We start from the raw sequence: 19608 nt of genomic DNA, 5'->3' as shown, positions 1-19608 counted from the left end.
TTGGCAATCAGCAGTTATGAGTTTTCAAAGTAGAAAGAAAAGTGAAATATCAAGGGGTAAAGTCTAAAAAATGATTACAATGTAAATCGCAGACAAACTGCAACAGCAGTAACCAACCAACAAGTTATGTCACACAATCACAATAGGAGCCTTGTAATAGCCTTTTTCGTGAAATGTTACATTATGTTTTTGAACTCCCAGTTTATTATATATGCAGGCTTTCTACAATACCAAAAAGAAAGGAACAACATAATGTAATGTGGTGGAGACAACTGCCATTTCCACACACATAACCAATGGTGTTATAATGATGGAGTGGTGGAAGACACTTGGGCACTGCTCCAAAAACTTCTAGCTGGGCTAAGATGTGGTGACATGGGGTGGCAGTGGAGTATGGTGTGTTGTCAAAGTTGTTTTCGCGTTTATCAAACCGTTCTGTGACCACTTATCTCCTGTAGAGGGATCCATATCCTGGAAACCATCAGGAGAGAAATGCTTCTTTAAAGGGCGACCCCAATCACTCAGAATAACATTGTGCTTACTGAAATTTGACCTTGCTCTGTCAGAGGTTCAGCTGGCCTAAACTGTGCCACAAAATGCTTCCCTCACCATGACAGAGAGTCCAGACTGTTTTATCGTGGGAGTCAAGACCTCAGGCCTCTTGACTTCTTCTGGTGTGCACCAAATAGAGCACGATGACTCATCAAACCATACTTTTTTCCACTGCTCAGTAAATCAAAATATGTCATCTTTGTACCACTTCACCCGCAAAAGTGCATTTTTGTGTGTGTGTAATAAATGCTTGATGCTCTACAACTCGGTCAAGGCATCTGTCTCTGGATGAAACTTCCTGCTCACACCAGATTGAGAATTTGTGGTCAACACTGTCAGAGTCTTCTTTTCTTTGCAGCTCAAATCACACATTTCCCTCCACAGATGATTATGTCTTAACCTCCATTTTGTGGTCGGTCCAGCATGTTCATACATGTCATTTTCAGTCTGTGTACTTGGTGTAGGTATATTTTTTTAACCTTAACTCTGAGTATGGCCTCCAACGACTGTATTAGTTTCATTTACATATTTAAATGACAATTTTAACTCAAAATATTTGCAAAAACGAGAGAGTGTAATGCTGAATGTACACTGTGGAAATAGTGACAACAGCAAAAAACAATGACTACATGAAGGATTCCCTGGAGACCGGCTAGTGCTTAAATATTCCCAGAGACGTCACTGCGTTTCTATGTTGACTCATCCTTACACTCCCAGGGCAGGATGACCTCCCACAATCTCAACTCACTGTATGAGCTGCTCACTGGAGCCGAATCAGACGAGATGGTGCGTAATTCTCCAAAATCAAGGTTGATGCTGGCCAAAGAGAACAGGCCTCTAATCCTCCGTTATCATGGTTACTGTGTGGATTGCATCACAGTCTATGCAATCTGACTTACATTCATGATACACAATGCTGTACTTGGTGTAAAAACAGCTGTTGAACTCAAGATTTCACTCCGCAACGGCTGTACTGCTTTAATTAACTAATCCTAACGACAGTATTTGTGAGTTTGGAACTATAAGAGTTTTTTAATCAAAATGTAGTTATCCACATATTCACTTTTTTTGCAGAGGGTTACTTGTTGTCTCTGTGGTGTTTAAAAGAACATTTCGGGGTTAATTCAATATCATCTCAAGTTACTGTACTTTTCTAGATCAATGATATTACAAATTTTAGGAATCTGACTTGAATACTGAGTTTTGCTTTTTAAAGGCTGTAGAAATGAATGTGTGACATTTAAGATGGTGCTAACATGTACAACTCTCTCCTTATGACACTGTACATATCAACATTACATATCGCTTTAGCAGGCCTGATAGCAATTGTAAAAATGTATAACTTTTGAGATCTACATCTCTCCATATGTTTTATTCATTTAAAGGCAGCATATTTTAATTTGTTAAAGTCATTTAGGGACAAGCAGCAGTGGCCTCTTTTTCACTTTGATGTACAGTATATTGCATTAGTTAAATAGGCCGTTTTAGTGTCCGTTTGCAAGAGGAATTCATGTGAAATCATGAAAGTCTGTTTACATGCCCTGAGCTAATACACCATTTAACCAGCAGATAGTGTGCATGTGATGTGTAACCTGTTGCATAACTACTGTACAGCTGCTGTACATACAAAGAGGGGTTGAAGGCATTAGAAATGCGAGAAACACAGTAACTTGGCCTTGCTTGTGTCTAACTCATGAGGAACTTTATGTTTTATAGAATTCAAAGGTTTTATATTATCATTTCAAAGATACTGTGTGAAAACATTTAGCCTATAAATCCACAAAAATGAGGGAAGGGGGAAAAAAAAGGTCACGGCCCTGCTTTGGCAAACATTTGCATCTTTTAGTGATGTTTGACCACATGTACAGTAGAAGCAAGTTTACCATTTGGCTTTGATAAATGTTTGCAGAGTAAAGTTTAATTCAACAGGGTTTTGCCATAGACAATTACACAACAAGTTGCCCAGAAAATAAGATATTACATTCTTTGGCTACATTGTTCCTAACATATTTACCTTCCTCTAACAAACAATGGAGACTGTTTTCAATGAACAATCATTTCAAGTCATCTATTCAGGTGTCATGGAGAAATCATGATGCTATTATTTCTCTATGACTGAAATCTAAATTGGATTTGTTGAACTTGTTTCTGTTCTAGGGTAACTTGTTCAAGATGTGTAAGAGTTATTGAACAGCTGGTACAAAAAAGGCCTGAATCCCAGGAAATGTCACATACACTGCCGGAGGATGAGTGCTATACATATTAATCAGTACGCCTACTGAGATATTCGACAAAGGGAAATATTTTCTTACCTTTCTTTATTTCAGACATCACAATTTCCAAAGTTTAATATGTCATTTTGTTCATGTAAATAACTAAAGTTGCCACACAAAACTTTCAACACAGTTGTGTTTTTGTAATCTTGTCAGGTCTCTTTCCTGTCTCATTAAAAAAGATAAAACACAGTTTGAACAGAATTTTGCTTTATTTACGGGGAGAAACACATTTTGTCATTAAGACTTACATTTTGTTTGAGTCCACAGACCCAAATAGTCTATTTTTGTATATTTTGGTCTATAAAAGCAATGCTTTCCAGTCAGTGTGGATTACAATACTGCAGATCATCACAACACAAAAAACACTGCTTTACATTTCCGTTTTTACATTGCAGACACAACGGTCTGCTCAAACAGGAAACCTACACCACTTCAGAAATGTGACCATTTCTTAATATTAGAAAACAACCAAGTATGTGATTTAAAATGTTTGTGTGATTTAACCTGAGTATTACACTGTATATATCTACAGTCATGTTCAAATGTGTGTACCTCTTGTCGTGGCATTTTGTACACCAACAATTCGATTTTTAAATGATATGGTAGCAGAAACTGCAATACGTCAAGGGGTTCACAATTACTTGACCACAACTGTTTGTGTATGTGTGTTTGAACCAATTATCATAACAGATACGTAATATGTGCACATCAAAAATCACTTTGGTCTTGATCTTAGCCATTAACAACTGATTCTGAACTTAAGTTAATACTATATTGACAATATCAGTATCTTGAAAATAGCACTAGTCTAATTCCCATAGGGCCAGCTAAAACCTACAGACTGTTCATTTCAAACAACAGTATGCAAACTGGCCTCAGATACCAAAATTATAAAATTACAATTGGTGAATAATTCGATAGTAGAATAAATCACAATTGAACACACCTCTGCTTTGTCAACATACAGGGTTAGTCATTAAATCAACTGCTAAACACTCCAATAAATTCCTGTTTTAAAAAGGATCTGTGTCTTGTAAGAGCATTAAACATCAAACACAAATCACAAGTAAAAACTGGCACTGAATTTAGCCTTCAGTGTCAGTATGCTACTGATACTGCCGTCTGCTCCTTGTCAATCATATGGACAGCATGTGGTGACATCATCTGGCACCCAGAGATCAGCCAATGACAGATTGCAATTTCTGTATTATGCTTTTAACCGTTTTTTTAACCGTCAGGCTAGACACAGATTTGCATTTGATGTTAAGTTACTCTTAGTTTACAGTGTGTTGAAAAGAAATCCTTTGTCCCCTGAAATACAGAATTCATTACATGACAACCCGTGTGTTCGAATCACAAGAAATTATGTTTGACAAAGCCACCGAAGAATAACTTTGGCATGTTTTATTAGGCAAAATATATTCAAAAAAATATTGAAATTCCCATTAAAATAGCATAAAGCAGACATGTCAATTCAGAGGAAATAGATGCACAGGTTACAACACAGAAATGATCTAAGTATTTGAACAACTGAAGTTACTGTTACATTTACAAATCGCTTTCTATATATACACACACACGTGTGACTATGTACAAAGAGGACATGATGCTTACTGCTGTACACAGGGTATCTGTGCACTTTTATGTAGCACGTAAATGTCCCTGTAAGTTAACTACTGTACCCAGTAAGAATTAGTACATACCAATGGGCTACTCCCAGTGACACACAGTGTCACAAACATTATGGCATTGATTTTTTCCCCCTTTATTTAAATAAAACTATTTTCATATTATACATTTCATATTTTGTTACATTCAAGGTATAGATACAATTTGTATCAACAAGCAAAAGTCAATTCTAGACATTTGTGGCTTAGTTGTTTGCGGCACTTTCAAAGGGAGGGTGGGGACTATGAACCACCATTCTGGCCTTTAGTGTAAGCTTTTGGCAAAGCAGTAAAATACTGGGTTGGTACATTGAAAGTTTTTTGCAGCAATTGCAAGGTTTCTGTTTGTTGCCTGGAAGTAGTCTATCGCCCAGTGAAAACAGAATCTTTCTGGAAGTGGTCTTAGGAACAGGGACAAAAGATGAAATATCGCTAATGCTGGGAAATGGGAAAATGTCCAGACGGAATCTGTGAAAGCAGAGTCTAACCTTTATGATTAGGGCAGCTACCATCAATACTATTTCAGCATTATGGACAAACATTTAACAATCACTGGGATTTGAATGTGAAGTTGCTCTAATACTTGCTAAGCCCACATTGTCCATGAGTGCATTTTATCTAATTACAGAGAAGTGCTAGCAATGTGGCACGGTGCCAGAAATAGTAACACACAAGCTTGTGAGCAAAATCAGCAGTTAAAATTAAATGTGTACACATCTTTATGAAATCATAAACTAACTGTTTTAAGGACAATATAACGAGATCTATCCAATATTAAATTGATTTGACATTAATGTAGTCTACTGTATACGTTTATTTTGTCAGAAACTTGCTTCAGCTGCTACAGATGTCTGTGAACATCAGTCAGTGTGATTACCTGTTAATACCCAAAGTAACATTTCTAGGATAATTCCCACAATGAATACAAATCACTATGATGAACCCTGACCATTTTCATTTTGGTAGATTTGTGTTGTGGCCTACATTACAGTTACTAATTCCTTAACACACCTAAGTAAATGTACTCTGAGTTCATCAGGGCAATTGACTATTCCATTGTTCAGGTTCAAGAAGGATCTCACTATCACCAAGAAACATATTGCGATATCATATTAGCATATTAAAATCAAAACACTAGTGATCATAATTTGGTCTCTCAATCAGCAACCATGTTGGTGTTTTAAATTTGAGAGTTTTTTCTTTTATCACAGCATACAGTACTTCAGTCTTTTTGCACTGAGAACACGTTTCTCTTGGAAACTATGACTATCTCAAGGAAAAAGGATGGCACGCAAACGTTTGGCCAAATGCCAGAAACAACCTTGACAGCAGCCTTGCAATCTGATTGTTTCACATGAAGAAACATTTAGGCAGTTTGTTTCACCTTCTCATGAACAGACAGCCGGCCTAAAGTGGCCTCGTCTTTTTTCATGAAAAAACAAAGTCAGCAAAGCCCAAAATTTATTTGGGCAAAACACATTCAAATGTTTTTTTTTTCTTTATGTCTGTTCATATACCACTGTTGTACCTAAACATTATAAAGAAATATAGATTTTTGAAGCACCACCAATGAGAAAGTCAGGCTCACATAATTAGCCCTGTTAAAGAGTAATACCACTTAGTTTAAAAATTCATACAATTTTTTCTTTGTAATCATGAACACTTTCCTAAATCAAAAAGGACAAATATTCGGGTCTGTGATGTCATCAAAACATAGTCTGATGCTGTTCCAAATGGGAGCCCAAGTTTCTGGACTTTGTGTTTGAGCTCAACATCACTTCCCTGTTTTTTATTATTTATTAATAAAACACCAAAACAATAAACTTATTTGACTCACAATGAGTCTTAACACAAATCTGATTATTAAACATTAGGGGGGAAACTCCTCTCTTTCACAGGCATGTGCTACTATACTGTAAATTTGTAATGCTCAGCCATGCAATCTAATAGGGGTACCATACCTGAATCCTGAAATTAAGTGGCATTTCCCTTTAAATGAACTCAAAGCATGGTCTTGCTATTAGGGTTGGCTTTACATGTTACAACCTCACTGCAACTGTAGGCTGAATGTTTAATGTAGCACTTTGTCCTGAGGGTGGGAGTAGGGAAAAGGCAATGGAAGTTAATCCTCGTGAGAGCATGAATGTGCTTAGCAAAACAGATGCTAATCTACACCATTAGTTAATATTTCTTGAGAATAAGTGATAGGTTTGACCTAATGACCTGGGGGCCATACCAAATGTCATGATTAGCATCCAACATTAGCATCCTTAGGCCCGCAACTCATGGGTAAAATTTAAAGGTCAAATCAAGATCACTGGCTCAAAAACTGCCTGACAATCAGCATATGCAAACAAATGGTCTTTAAGCAGTTTTTTAACACCCATTTTTGTCTTTGGCTGCATGGGAACACACCCTAATGGACACAAACATCACTTCATCTGACATCAAAGCTGCATCAAGTAAAGCCACCCTATTAGCCCGATTTTCTAAATCTCAAGGTGCATAACAAGGATATACACAAAAAGTACAAAGTTTTGCAATGCCATCTCCACGTTTCAACTGTACATAACTAACCTTAAAAGGTACTACATGTTACATGTAGGATTTTCACAAAATATATCACTACTAGATCAGAGTAGACTCTTGCCAGTAACCACTGGTTTTTGGCAGGGCAAGACTGAAAATTAGAAAATTGAAAGCATCCTGAGAGCAACGTGCTGCAAGGCACAGCCAAACCCTTCCATGATCCTAGGAGACTGGCTGCATGTATGCGTTCTGTACATCTGTATTTGAGCAATTCAGCCTCCCATAAAAAGCCATACAGTAAATTTAATCTTCAACATGCTTTCTAGCATTCACTTCATTTTTTATACAATTATTGAAACCTCATACTCTACAAGATATCACAAAATGAGTCCAATATTTAACTCACTCCCAGACCTAACTGTTACAGTCATATTCTTATCATTTTATCTGACAAATGCATCAAGTAAATATTCACTCTGTTTCAGAATTCCTTGTGCAAACGTAAACAATGTTTCCATCTGCAATAGTACATTTCTACAACTTGTCCCTATCCAAGTCACATCACAGCCCAGTGAAATGAGTTCTCAAAGCTTTCCTTCGTTTACATGCACATAAGAAACCAGATGACTGTCAGAAATCAGGTTAAGGCATGAAAGTGGACAACTCGTTTAGATGCACTGAAATAGTCTGATTTCTGTAAAACCACCGTTTGTTTACTGTGTGCATGTGTTTAAATTTAACTTCTTTACTGTTCATCTGTGGAAACAGACTCCGCCCATTTAATAAACTAAACCATTTACAGTTATAATATGGAAAATCAATAGGTTTGTTCAGCATAGACTGGACTTTGGATGTAATTGCTCTAAAAGCAGTGATGCATGGGCATAAATTTATTCCTGCTAGATTACTGCCACAGTGATGATACCTGGGTAAACCAAGTTTCTCTTAATGCCTTAAACTGATAAAAGGAAACTAGGTTCTTCATTTTTCATTCATGCATCAGGTCACTGACAAAAGCTGGAAATCATCAGACTACTTAAGTGCATGTAAAATTAGTCTTTGAAACAAAATGAACCTGCCCCTGAAAACAAACTGCTCCACTGACAACTTGAAGGAGTCCATTAGAGCTACTGTTTGAAACAAAGATACTTTGAATATTTTTACATTGAAAAGAATCAGCACAACAAATTTGACAAATATATAAATAGGAAAATTCTGGACGTAGCATCCAATAAAATCAGAAAGGTAACTATACAGTACACAATAGGAAATTATCCAAACACATATATTAGTTTATACTATAATCCAATCAATTCTGTGAACCAAAATGTAAAGTTATATAGAATACTGACACTATATAAATTCTATCTTTTTTTTGGCATTATTTAGCAGCTTATAAATGACTTTGAAATAATGGCTTTTGTGTGATTATATGTACATAGATATGTGCACATGTATACAAGTCAAATCTCTTTTTTGGCTTGTTTTGTGCACTGTCAAATTCTACCAAAATAGTAGCTTTGTAAAGTGAGGCTGAGAAAATATATCTCTTTAGATACTGAGATAGTGCTTTACATTTGAAAATAGGAGGCTTCAGTGACTAAGACTTTCATTGAAACCAATCAGACAATGACTAAAGCGTGAGGTCATTCAGATATAAGGCCATTAAATGTCATAGTTCATGCTGTGAGGTACCTACCTCCCTCTTACTTATCTTCAAATAAATGCACAAAAAAGTCACAAGAATTATTTACAGCAGAGGCAGACCTAAGCAAGGTTATTTATAGTTCCACTGCACCAGAAACACTTAGATGCCTTTCATAACACATTCACAGGGCCTGAACAAGATCTTCATAAAAGCTACATGGTGTATAAATGTATGTACTCTTATGTCAGATTTAATAAGGCAAATGTGGGAGATGTTGCTGAGTTATTACTTCCTATCTTGACTGCATTGCCATGTAGCTAACCTGTTAATTGATCACTTAGTTCCCACTGATTTACATAAGGACAACGTTCAGTATTACACTAGCTAGCTATATTAGTTAGGATTAGTTTATGGTTAGTTCAAATTATGATGGTTATCCAGCTGGCCATCATAATTATGGAACCCCAAAGTAATCAATATTAATTAAATAAAAAAATACATTACAAAATACATACAAAAAATGTATTTGTAAAATATATAGATTAAATATATGAACCAACAATTTGTAAAATAATTTAAGAAAATATTAAAACTCAACTCATTATGAAATATTATTTCATCATAGAAATTCCCTTATTCAAAAGTCTGTTTTTATTTCATAATAGCATTTTACCTCAACAGCTCAACAACTGCTACCAAATTTAGGCAGTTTACACCTGTTAGCTAGCGCAACAACAATGCCAAAGTTATCAATTTAGAGACTGCTGCTAAGTAAGTAAACACAGTACACAGACTCTGTAACTAAACCTCTTCAGCTTTCAAGGCTTACTTAACAAGACTGCTAATGCTACCAAGGATCGTAGCACAAAATTCCCCACATCCATGGCTATTCACTCTAGTATCTTTCTGGGCCATCCTTACATGAGGGTCCTGTATACTCAGTCCCCCGACTATTCAGTGCTTATTTACAGTAGCAGCTAGATGGTAGATTCAGACATTGTTGCGTTGTTGCTCTAGCTAACAGGTGCTAACTGGCTAAATCTGGTGGCAGATGTTAAAGGGACAGTTCACCCTAAAATCAAATAAAATACATATTTTATATTTTACTCCTACCTGTAGTGCTATTTATCCATCTAGATTATTTTGGTGTGAGTTGCTGAGTTTTGGAGATATCGGCCGTACAGATGTCTGCATTTTCTGAATATAATGGGCGGTATGGGGTATTCTGAGGACTGAGCGTGTGATTTAGAGGTTTGAATTTTGTATGCATGTTTAGCATTTTGTATTTAAAAAGGTAAGAGTTTAGCAAGTCAGTTTGGCTCTTTGTGAGTTTTTCACATTGAAACTTGAAAAAGCAATCATAAAATACTGTAAAATGTGTGCAATTAAAGTTATAGAAAATAATGGACTGTTATTTTCTACCGATAGTTCCTACATGAAACTGCTCACAACAAATCTGTGGATTATCTTGAGTGACCGGGTCATGATTTCTGGAAGGAGACATTGCTGTTGAGTTTTTCAAATGTGTTTTTTTGGTGCTTTGAGCACCACAAGCCAAGTGCCATACAGTCCCATATGAACTCCTATAAAAACTTTAAAAAAATAAGTGAGTGAGTTGAGTTTGAAGTACTTCTTCAATTATTTCAAAAATGATTGTTTTGTTTATATATTTTACACAATTTATTCCTGTGATCATTTATTTCATAATTATTTATTTATTTAATACTGAACACTTTGGGAAGCCATATATAATTTTTATACAACATGTATCAATTAAATCAACAGGAACACATTCAGAATTGATCTAAGGGACGTACAACAGTCCTGCCAAATGTTAGCAGACTATTCTATATATATTTTGAAGATGTTGAACAAAGGTTCAGTTAATCACTGATATGGTACAAAGCTGCTATGCAGCTCCTGCTCAGGTAGTATGAATGTGTTGAATTAACCAGATTTCTAATAAGGTGTTACCTCATATCAGCTGCACCACACTTCATATAAAAACTTAGCTTTCCTATGTGAAACATCTTACAATTTGAGATAGACTTAATAGACAAACTTCCTCTATGCTGATTACTTCTATGTCATCTTAGTGATGTAAAATCTGATTGCCAGATTTCACACCCGAGACATTTTTAAAAAACTCCTGAGGGCAGATGTTGCACATGCAGCAACATTTAACAAGTGCCTATCTTGCAATCAAAATCCGTATTTCCCTTATCACATCACTTTTGAATGTTTAATAAGATTAACTGCTCAATGGCATGACCTCAGTTTTGTAACAATGACAGCCGCAAGTTGTTGTGGATCTGTCAAATGAGGGTTCTTCTCCATTACTGAGTGGACTACGTAAGCAGGAAAGATGTTACAAAGGTTCCGATATGTTTGATACTGGTGGTCTGGGATGACATACCGCTCTTGATGTTCAACTGCAGATGGCATCTCCCATGGTGAGTTCCAGATTTGTTCCATTTTGTCTGGCATGCTGCGGACCATCACCCGCTCGCAACACGGCATCAGGCTGTTACTCAGTGGATATGAATGATATCCATAGGACTCATTACCACAAGGCAGAGGGTCCCAGCTTGCATGCTGCTCACGGCACAGTGGAGGTCGCCTCTGTCTCATTGGGTTGCTATCATATAGCCTTGAATCTGATATGCTGTCCATACGAGTCATACCAAGAGACCTCGTGGGCTGTGAGGATAAAGGTGGGAGGACATTCTGCGTTAGGGGATAGTCTCCAGGACAGCTGGACCTCGCTCCCACAGCAACATGCTGGATATGTGGTGCTAGATGAGATCCAGACTGCTTACGGGGGCCCTGCTTGGGTTCCTCTGGTCCATAACTCTGTACCCTAGTCAGTGCTTCATGACGAAACCCATGGGAGAAAGTTTGCATCCTACCCTGTGCAGGAGACTGCTGCTGCCCCTTCATGCTCTCCTCTAAGCTACTGTCCACAGAGCTTGGGTACAGGTCCCCATAAGAGGAGAACGAGTCACTGTTTGAATGGCTGAGGCAGGATTCAGGGCAGTGGTTGGGATTTCTCTGATACACACCATGCTCGTGCTCCATGCTACAGAAACTGTCGACATTATGCATGCTGCTCATGCTCATATTTGAAAAATCACTGTGCAGTGAATAATATCCATGGTCGCTAACTGAGTCATACTTTGGGAACTGTTCACTGTATGTAACAGAGGCGCCATGACTATTAGTAACTAATATAGGAGGGTACTGTACACTAGACATGTGCTCCAGAGAACTGTGTGCGAACTGCAAAGAACCTGGCACTGGGCTGCTGGCTGATCGTGTGTTCAAGGCCCCAGCTGCGTGGCTCTTGGCAGGCTGCATGGTGGGCACACTGAGAGCAGACACAAGGGAAGGCACTGAATTTGTCTCAGACTTCCTAATAACGGACAGTGCCTCTGGAGGTTCACAGGCCACAGAGCGAATACTGGGGTCAGATTGACGTTTGGGTGCCACACGTTTGGCCTCAGAGTTGCTGTCCCCCTTTATAGTTGCTGGACCAGTACCGCATTTAGCTAAAGCTCCTTCACTCATCGTCTTCACTGCAGACAATTTGGCAAAGGCCCGTAGTTCATCAGCCACTGACCGCTGTGGCTGGTTGACACGCTCTGGATGATAGTACTTGCACTTATGTCCATACGTGCACTTTTTCCCTTTTTAAAGAAAGAATAGATCAAGTCAAAAAAGTTAAACACTTAAGTTATGCTGACAAAAATGCAGCATTCTTCAGACATTGCTTTGAAAAGACATTTAGGGAACTTACCATAGGGGCAAGGTTGTTTTTTGTGCTCGGGAACAACAGGACGCTTGCGGAGGAAATTTTCTAAGCTTGGACCATGTCTTCCCAATGGATCATCAGGCGGCATAAACCTATTCACAATAGCCATTCAAAATGTTTCATTATTAAATGTCAGCTTTATTATTTCCAGCATAAAGAGTCTCTGCCCCAAATGGAATAAATAACTGGTCTCCCCGACTTTCTAATTAGCAACGGTCATACATAATACAATGACTAAATAGATTATGTCACAGATAGTCTTAAAATGTTTTGAATAAATAACCATTTATACTACTAACCAACTTAGATAAACATTGTTTTTCTACTGTAGTGGGGGAGATATCTTATTTTTTAATAAAGATCATATCCTCAAAATATATGGCTATACTCATGGGGTGAAAGAGTCCTAGAGTGCATTTTTACATTATTTGGCTGCTATAAGAATGCATCATGGTTTCTTACTTGTCATTGACAAATGAGTACATTAGAAGACGCTCTTCTATGAACTTCTTCCACTCTGGCTTCTCATTTTGCAAGTCTCTGTAGTTGTCATTTGACACAATAATTCCATCAGAATCATAAGCCAGCTTCACTATGAAGCGATCATCATAGCACACCACTCTCCTGCCTTGAACTCTCCGAGATGGGGTGAAAACAAGGATCTTTTCTTTTTCCAGCTTGCGTAATATTTCTTGATCTGAAACAGAAGTTTCATGTAAGTTTTACTGTTGATTAATATTTCATTAACAGCTCATCATAATTCCATCAAAAACAACCAAAATCAATATCATGATGTATTTTGGATGGCAATGGTATGCATTAGGGTATATTATGGTGTTTTATCAATTAAAATGTGGTGGGGGGTTTCCCAGCACCCCCTTCTTACTGACCATGACCACACCACAAGGTCATGCCTCTGTCACATACACAAATACTACATGATATTACTCTTCTGACATGTAGGTATTGATACGAATTTCACTACAACTTACCAACTACTAAGTAGAACTTAAAATAGCAACTACCTAAAAAATAACTTTATTACCTGTGATGAGGGCATCAGGCCTCGACTGTTCCTTTCTCCACGCTGGGACAAACACAGTGATGTCTTTGTGTCCTTTCTCCAAGAACCATTCAACAGCAAGTTGGATACCACGGCAAGAGAATACCTCTTTGTTTCCATGGCTAGAAAACATAACAGTGTGGTATAAAGTCTACTTAAACTTCACCAAATGGACATCCATTAGCGGGAAATGTTTCAGAATTTAAGCATTCCTTATGAAGCAAAGGCCAATTAAAAATGAGTGTATGTTTGTTAGTTTCTTACCTCATTGCCACATTTGAGCCATCAATAACGATGGGCCTGAGGTTATCATAGGTATCCACAGAGTCATCTTCCACTGACACCTCTGGACTAACAGTCTCTTTAACACATGGGGACCGTGATATTGATGTGGCCGTACTGCTGCAAGGTTGAATTTCAGGCTCTACTTTGTTTCCAAGCCTTACTAACTCAGCAAGAACATCGTTAATAAGTGCAGCAGCCCCCAACTTGTTGAGCACTGTCTCCACCTGCTCTCCCGAATAGCCCAACTTCAACGCAAATTCCATCTTAGTCTGGTACTCCCTATCACTGGCATGCTTGATCCCTAATCCCGCGCTGGTCTCATCCTCACGAAAATCTTGCGCAGTGCTACTCTGGGAAAAACTGGGCCGGTCAAGGCATGGAGAGCGACAGAGCTGTCGGTGGGGTTTTGTTACAACCAAAGGCTCCCTCTTCTTACACCTACTGCTGTTCACCTGAACCCTGTGGCATTGCTGCTCTTCTGATTCGCTTTCTGAGCTGCTTCCATCCTCTGAATCGTCAGTGGCATGCTGGGCCTCGCTTGAGTCAATGTTCTCCTCCCTCAATGGGCGTTTTTCCATTTTGAGCTTCTCCACCATCGACCATACTGTCATCACGTTCGTCTTGACACCTCAGTTTTGCACCCCATGCTTCCTCACCTCCACCGCAACCAGGGAATCATACTCAATGCTGGACTTAAGCGCTACAGGCTCTTTGTGTAGAGCCAAAGTAACACGGTCTCCCCTATGTCGGCAGGCAAAATCAAACTATTAAATCCTGAAAGAGAGCAAGAACACAATGGGAAGTTTCAATTAGTAATATGTGTGTTCAAATTTACTTAACCTTGAAATAATTTTGAGAGAAATCATTTGCCTCTGTTCCCATACATAGATTATATTTTGTTGACATCTTTTTCTCTCAGTTTCAGCCCACTGTCCAGACTAAAACAGCAGTTTTCTCTCCCCAAAGCGGGGAGTATTAATCACCATCACCTCCCCACCCTTTATCCCACTTGTGGTAGACCAATAAATTCTCCACCTGTGGGAAACACTGCTGTCAAGTGACAAAATGAATCAGATATATTGGTCACCCGACCAAATAAACAAGTTACCAAAAAACAACAACAGCGCAGGAAACGGACTGATCTGAATATGGACATATGTATGTTCTCTCTGTTTAACTGTGTTTGGTGTTTGTGGTAACTAATCCGGTCTAGTCTTTTGTTTCGGTTGCATTTTTAGTGAAACTGGAGGCTATACTTTTTGTCTGAATGTTATATGTCACACCTACAAACCCACTGATTCTTACAAATGTACAACCAATGATGTACTTAAAGCTGTAAGCTGTAACTAACTGCACATTTAAACTATAGCAAAGCATCTACAGCAGTGCTGTATTTGTGAAGTTTGTTTGCCCTAGTTGTTGTTGGTATGCAGTGAGAAAGTTACCAACAAACCTGAACTGAATTGTGAATATTTTACTAATGTTAGATGGTAATAGCATCAGCATGTGAATATTACATAAATTCACTTTGGCACTTTTTCACAATAAACAAATACATGATGCATACAAAAAAGAAACTGTGTCACTGATCTCCTCCTGCTTCTAGGTGCAATATGGAAGAATATAGATACAACAGACAACAAAGCCTCCACCCAACTTCCCTGTCTCTCCGGCTTACTGCTTTTAAAATGAAACCCCCAGTCTTCCTGCACAAAACGTGTTAGTGTACTGCAGAACAATCCTCACGTCTATGAGCACAAAAGCCTTACTGGTCTCGCAAGCAACATTCGAGCCAGACACACATGGGGTGAGTGCATGAGTTAACATAACCTGAGACAAAGTGTGGGCTGAACAGTGTATCCCTGCGCCTACAGCCCTCTCACAGACAATCTGAATTGAATGGAATTCCTTAGGGAACAAAGCTGTTTTATGGTGAAGCAGAGCAGGACTTCAGGGGAGCCTGCAGTAGAAACATGCAACACCATCAACATCTCCAAGTGTACATTTTTACATATGGAAATTGGTAATCAAGTAATTTTAACAACAAGTGCATTAATGAACAGAAACACTAGACTACACTTTCCCCCAGTCTCGCAGAGAGTAGAATACAGCCAGCTTCGAGCTTCAAGAGGCACAGCCCATGATGTGGGTTGCTTAGCAACACAGCCTTGTCATCAGCTAACTCCTTTTTACCAGTCACGACTAACACAAACACAGCTCATCATCTCTCTTCAGGCAGTCAGTAAATGCAGAACACTTACAGCTACACTACAACTCTACATTAAAACTCTTGAGGCAGCCCATTTTGGAATAAAAATGACATTACTTAGACCTGTACCTAGATCAGTGCTGACCATTGAAAAAGAAAGATCAATCTAGGTACTTGGATATGCATGTATAAAACAAATGATGACCAATGTATTTGTCTGAGATTTCTTTTTTTAATGTTAGATATTTTGAGGGTTAATCTATGGCTACAAATGCATGCCTTTTAATGTCAGTATTTGGTGTAGGGTTACAGCATCAGTGGTGCACACGGTCTCACTAGGATGGACAAACTAAGGTTTGAACATTTAAAACAATTAGCTGAAAAATGAGGGATGTTGAGGCACTGTTGTGGAACGCAACAGCAAACTCACACAGCCCACTGCCATGTAAGACATTTTATGACCACCAATACATGTTTAAGGGAGCAGAGCTCTTCCAATCCTTTCCCTTCCACCTCCAGATTCACAGGCATAGACTCAGCGAGGCCTCCAGACTATCTCTGCACATGCACAGGCTCGTGTAGTTCTGTTTCATAGCAACAAGTGAAGAAGGTCTCTGAAGCCATCTTTTGCATTGCTGACCCTACATAGTATCCAGTATGAAGCAGGGATGAACTGCATTATGGTCAGTGTTGGTTGCATGTACCAATTGGCTAGTTAGATATCTTGAAATTAAGACAAATTTAGATTTAAGTGCAATCACCACTGTACAAAAATGATCCAGCAGTTATTTCATATGAGATAGACGAATAACAGAATAGCTTGTATTTGTTACTGTGATATCTACACCACTAACATTCTGTAACATTACACTAAAGGTGAAAGGTTGATGATTTACCTCTTCCTTTTGCTGTTTTGCTTTGTGAATACAAAGTGTGTTTTCATCTGTGAAAACTCAATCAGCACAACCAGTTTCCAGTACTCTGCATAAAGACATACCGACCGTTCCGACATACTTTCAGCATTAGCTTAGCCACCACCTTTAAGAAGACCCATCACTTCGAAACGACAAACAGCTCTTGAACAGTGGCTACTGCAAAACCTAATCAGTGTATTCTGCCATTAGGGCATGTGAAGATTATCTTGGCCTAGAAATAACTCATCTTCTGAGCTGAAAAGCACACACACACACACATAAATAAGAGTGTACATTTTTGGTCATGAATATGCTTCAACATAACCAAAGGAAAATCACAGTAATTTGACCAGTGACACCTCTACTGCTACAATGGGAAGACTGAATGCCGGCTGATAATCATTAAACTACGTTTTTGGAGGACTTGTTCTCTGGTCATCTTACGCATCAAAAGATGAGAACGCTGATACCAAAATCCTCCATATGACCCTGGTAGATGATCTGTTCCAGAGTGTCAAGCTAACACTTCACCAAGAAAGACCGATGTCTCAGTGATAAAAAGATATTTTTTTAATCATATGGTATACAGAAAAGCTGTATCTATTCCATTTATCTGTATGAATTAATGAATGCATGAATGAGGAAACAAATAACATGAATATCATCCTGGGCAACAACTTGCTTCATTTTGCATGCCATGACTTCTCATTCTTTAAAGAGTCATATGTGTGTATGTCATAAACATTGCAATAAGTTCAAACCAACTATATTGATGTGAGCTTCTACTTAACCAGCATTACGTTTTTCTTCTCATTAATTTGTTTGGTAATTATTAAGTAGAATTTGAACTTTTAACAGTCTTCTTCGATTAATTATGTCTTTAAACACGTTGGAAACTAGAATTATTTCAAAGTAAAGTAGGAAATTATCCCTTTAGCGGGGGTTTATTGACAGTAGGCAAAAAGATAAGTGAGGATTTAACTGTGTTCTCATATTAGGACAGTTTTGCCTTTACTTAACATCAAACTACATGGATGTGCAACCAAATTCAAACACTGCAATGATCCTAATGGCAGTGACCATATAGGAAACCTCCTGAACTGTTGAATTAACTTAGGTCGACTTAGATGTTACTGCATTCATCAGCTAACTAGTTGACACGTCAATACAAAAAAACTTAAGTGCTTGATATCATTAGCAACAGCATCATGACTTGATAGGTATGAAATGGGGGAAGGTTAAACAATATGACAGTTAAAGAGATCTCATACTTACAATACACTTTTTCGAATAACGTTATGGCATTACTACTGTACACGACGTCACCTTTGCGATTGAATTTGATTAGAGGGAAGTGGTTTGACACCTTTAGGCCCCGAGGTACGGTTAGCACACCCTAGCAAGCTAGTCTAACGTTACTTCGCCAGCTGGAGAGTCAACATTTTAGCAACATAAACTAACCGGCCTACTTCGGTTTATCTTGCTGGTCAATGGCTAGAGAACGATTAGATAACCGTTAGTGCAAGCTAACGCTAACTACCAAGCTTGTCAAGCAAACCCGGTCTCTCTTTAACGCGAGTTAACGGTAACGTTAGCAAAGCTAGGTAGTTAGCTAACCTACAGTACTATTAGCAAACTCAGAGCCTCCACAGGCTAACTCAAACGTCAGGTTGCTAACATTAGTTAGCTTTAGCTGCTGAGCGTGTGCTAACATTTTTGCCGGAATACTACAGTAACTTGAGATAAAGTTGACGACCTTTTAATATTTCAAACGGAGGTGAAACCACAGCAACACAACATGAATCTCTACATAACCTGCACGTATAACGTTATCACTGCCATCGTTGACTTCAAACGGGGATCATCTCACCTTATTGCTGTCATCCTCTTCGCCTGTAACAGTTATGTTTTGCTGCCATTGGCGCTGTCGCAGTTTGGTCAAGGTTGCCAGATAACGCGAGGGAAACAAGTAACCTAAGCTGTGAGGAGACACCGGGTTCAGAACACCGTTACAAACTTGATTTCTGCTCCCCGCCACTTAATCAGACGTTTCATCAACGCAGGGCTTTTATGATGCTTTCTTTGTGGCTTGTAACGATAGTTTCAGAACTCATTATCCCATACCTGTGTGAATGCTGCCTTCTGAAAATAAGGGACATTTCCCAGAACATGGAGCCTTGCAAACAAGCAAGGATGGACATGTCATAGATTCTTAGTAGGGTACATGAGATATGAATAACTTTATTATGAACTCAAATTGTGATGTAAATTCTAATGAAATGTAGTATTGACTACTTTTATTTTATACTTTTAGCCCACAATAGCTAAACCTGTTCTCATTGCACATTGAGTGACTTGCTCCAAACTCATTAGAGAAGTCATGTGTTTTTAAAACAATCTATATGAAATACATGCATACACAAGACAGGTCTCAGTGATTTGAATTGTTTGCGGTCATGGGGCAGCACAGCAGCTTTGTGTCGACTCTCAGCAAGACAGTCCTGGATTCAAACCAGACTGGGGGCTTCCATGTACACGGTCTCCTCAGGTGTTCAGGTGAACTTGACCCTCCAAACTGCTTATAGGTGTCAGTATAAACGTTTGCCTATGTGTAAGCACTACAACAGACTATTCCCTGCCTTTGGCCCCAATGT

At 38.5% G+C, this 19608-nt stretch overlaps 1 protein-coding gene across 3 annotated transcripts; it reads right to left on the bottom strand.

The window, feature by feature from the left end:
- Positions 1-3018: 3018 nt before the first annotated feature.
- On the bottom strand, positions 3019-19504 carry zc3h12b (zinc finger CCCH-type containing 12B). Of its 3 annotated transcripts, none has more exons than XM_044223548.1 (6): positions 18825-19504; positions 13811-14605; positions 13529-13668; positions 12946-13180; positions 12469-12575; positions 3019-12358 (listed from the first exon to the last, which is right to left on the bottom strand). In XM_044223548.1, the coding sequence occupies exons 2-6, from the start codon at positions 14440-14442 to the stop codon at positions 10932-10934; spliced, it is 2541 nt and encodes an 846-aa protein (XP_044079483.1). In that variant the 5' UTR covers positions 14443-14605; positions 18825-19504; the 3' UTR covers positions 3019-10931. The 3 variants fall into 3 exon arrangements, with proteins under 3 accessions (XP_044079483.1, XP_044079485.1, XP_044079484.1); XM_044223550.1 differs by having other exon boundaries at positions 18770-18825; XM_044223549.1 differs by lacking the exon at positions 18825-19504 and adding an exon at positions 18230-18751.
- Positions 19505-19608: the final 104 nt, after the last annotated feature.

Source organism: Siniperca chuatsi, linkage group LG14 (assembly GCF_020085105.1).
Source record: "Siniperca chuatsi isolate FFG_IHB_CAS linkage group LG14, ASM2008510v1, whole genome shotgun sequence".
NCBI lineage: Eukaryota > Metazoa > Chordata > Actinopteri > Centrarchiformes > Sinipercidae > Siniperca > Siniperca chuatsi.
Note: the sequence above shows the minus strand (reverse complement) of the source record. Positions and strands in the feature narration are given on the sequence as shown.

What these genes read in the sequence shown, in the direction of transcription:
- zc3h12b (XM_044223548.1), bottom strand. Translation starts at nt 14,442, where the DNA reads ATGACAGTATGGTCGATGGTGGAGAAGCTCAAAATGGAAAAACGCCCA. An exon ending in GGCTCAAATGTGGCAATGAG is followed by an intron (nt 13,669 to 13,810) that starts GTAAGAAACTAA and finishes TATGTTTTCTAG; the next exon opens with CCATGGAAACAAAGAGGTAT. An exon ending in GCCTGATGCCCTCATCACAG is followed by an intron (nt 13,181 to 13,528) that starts GTAATAAAGTTA and finishes CTTCTGTTTCAG; the next exon opens with ATCAAGAAATATTACGCAAG.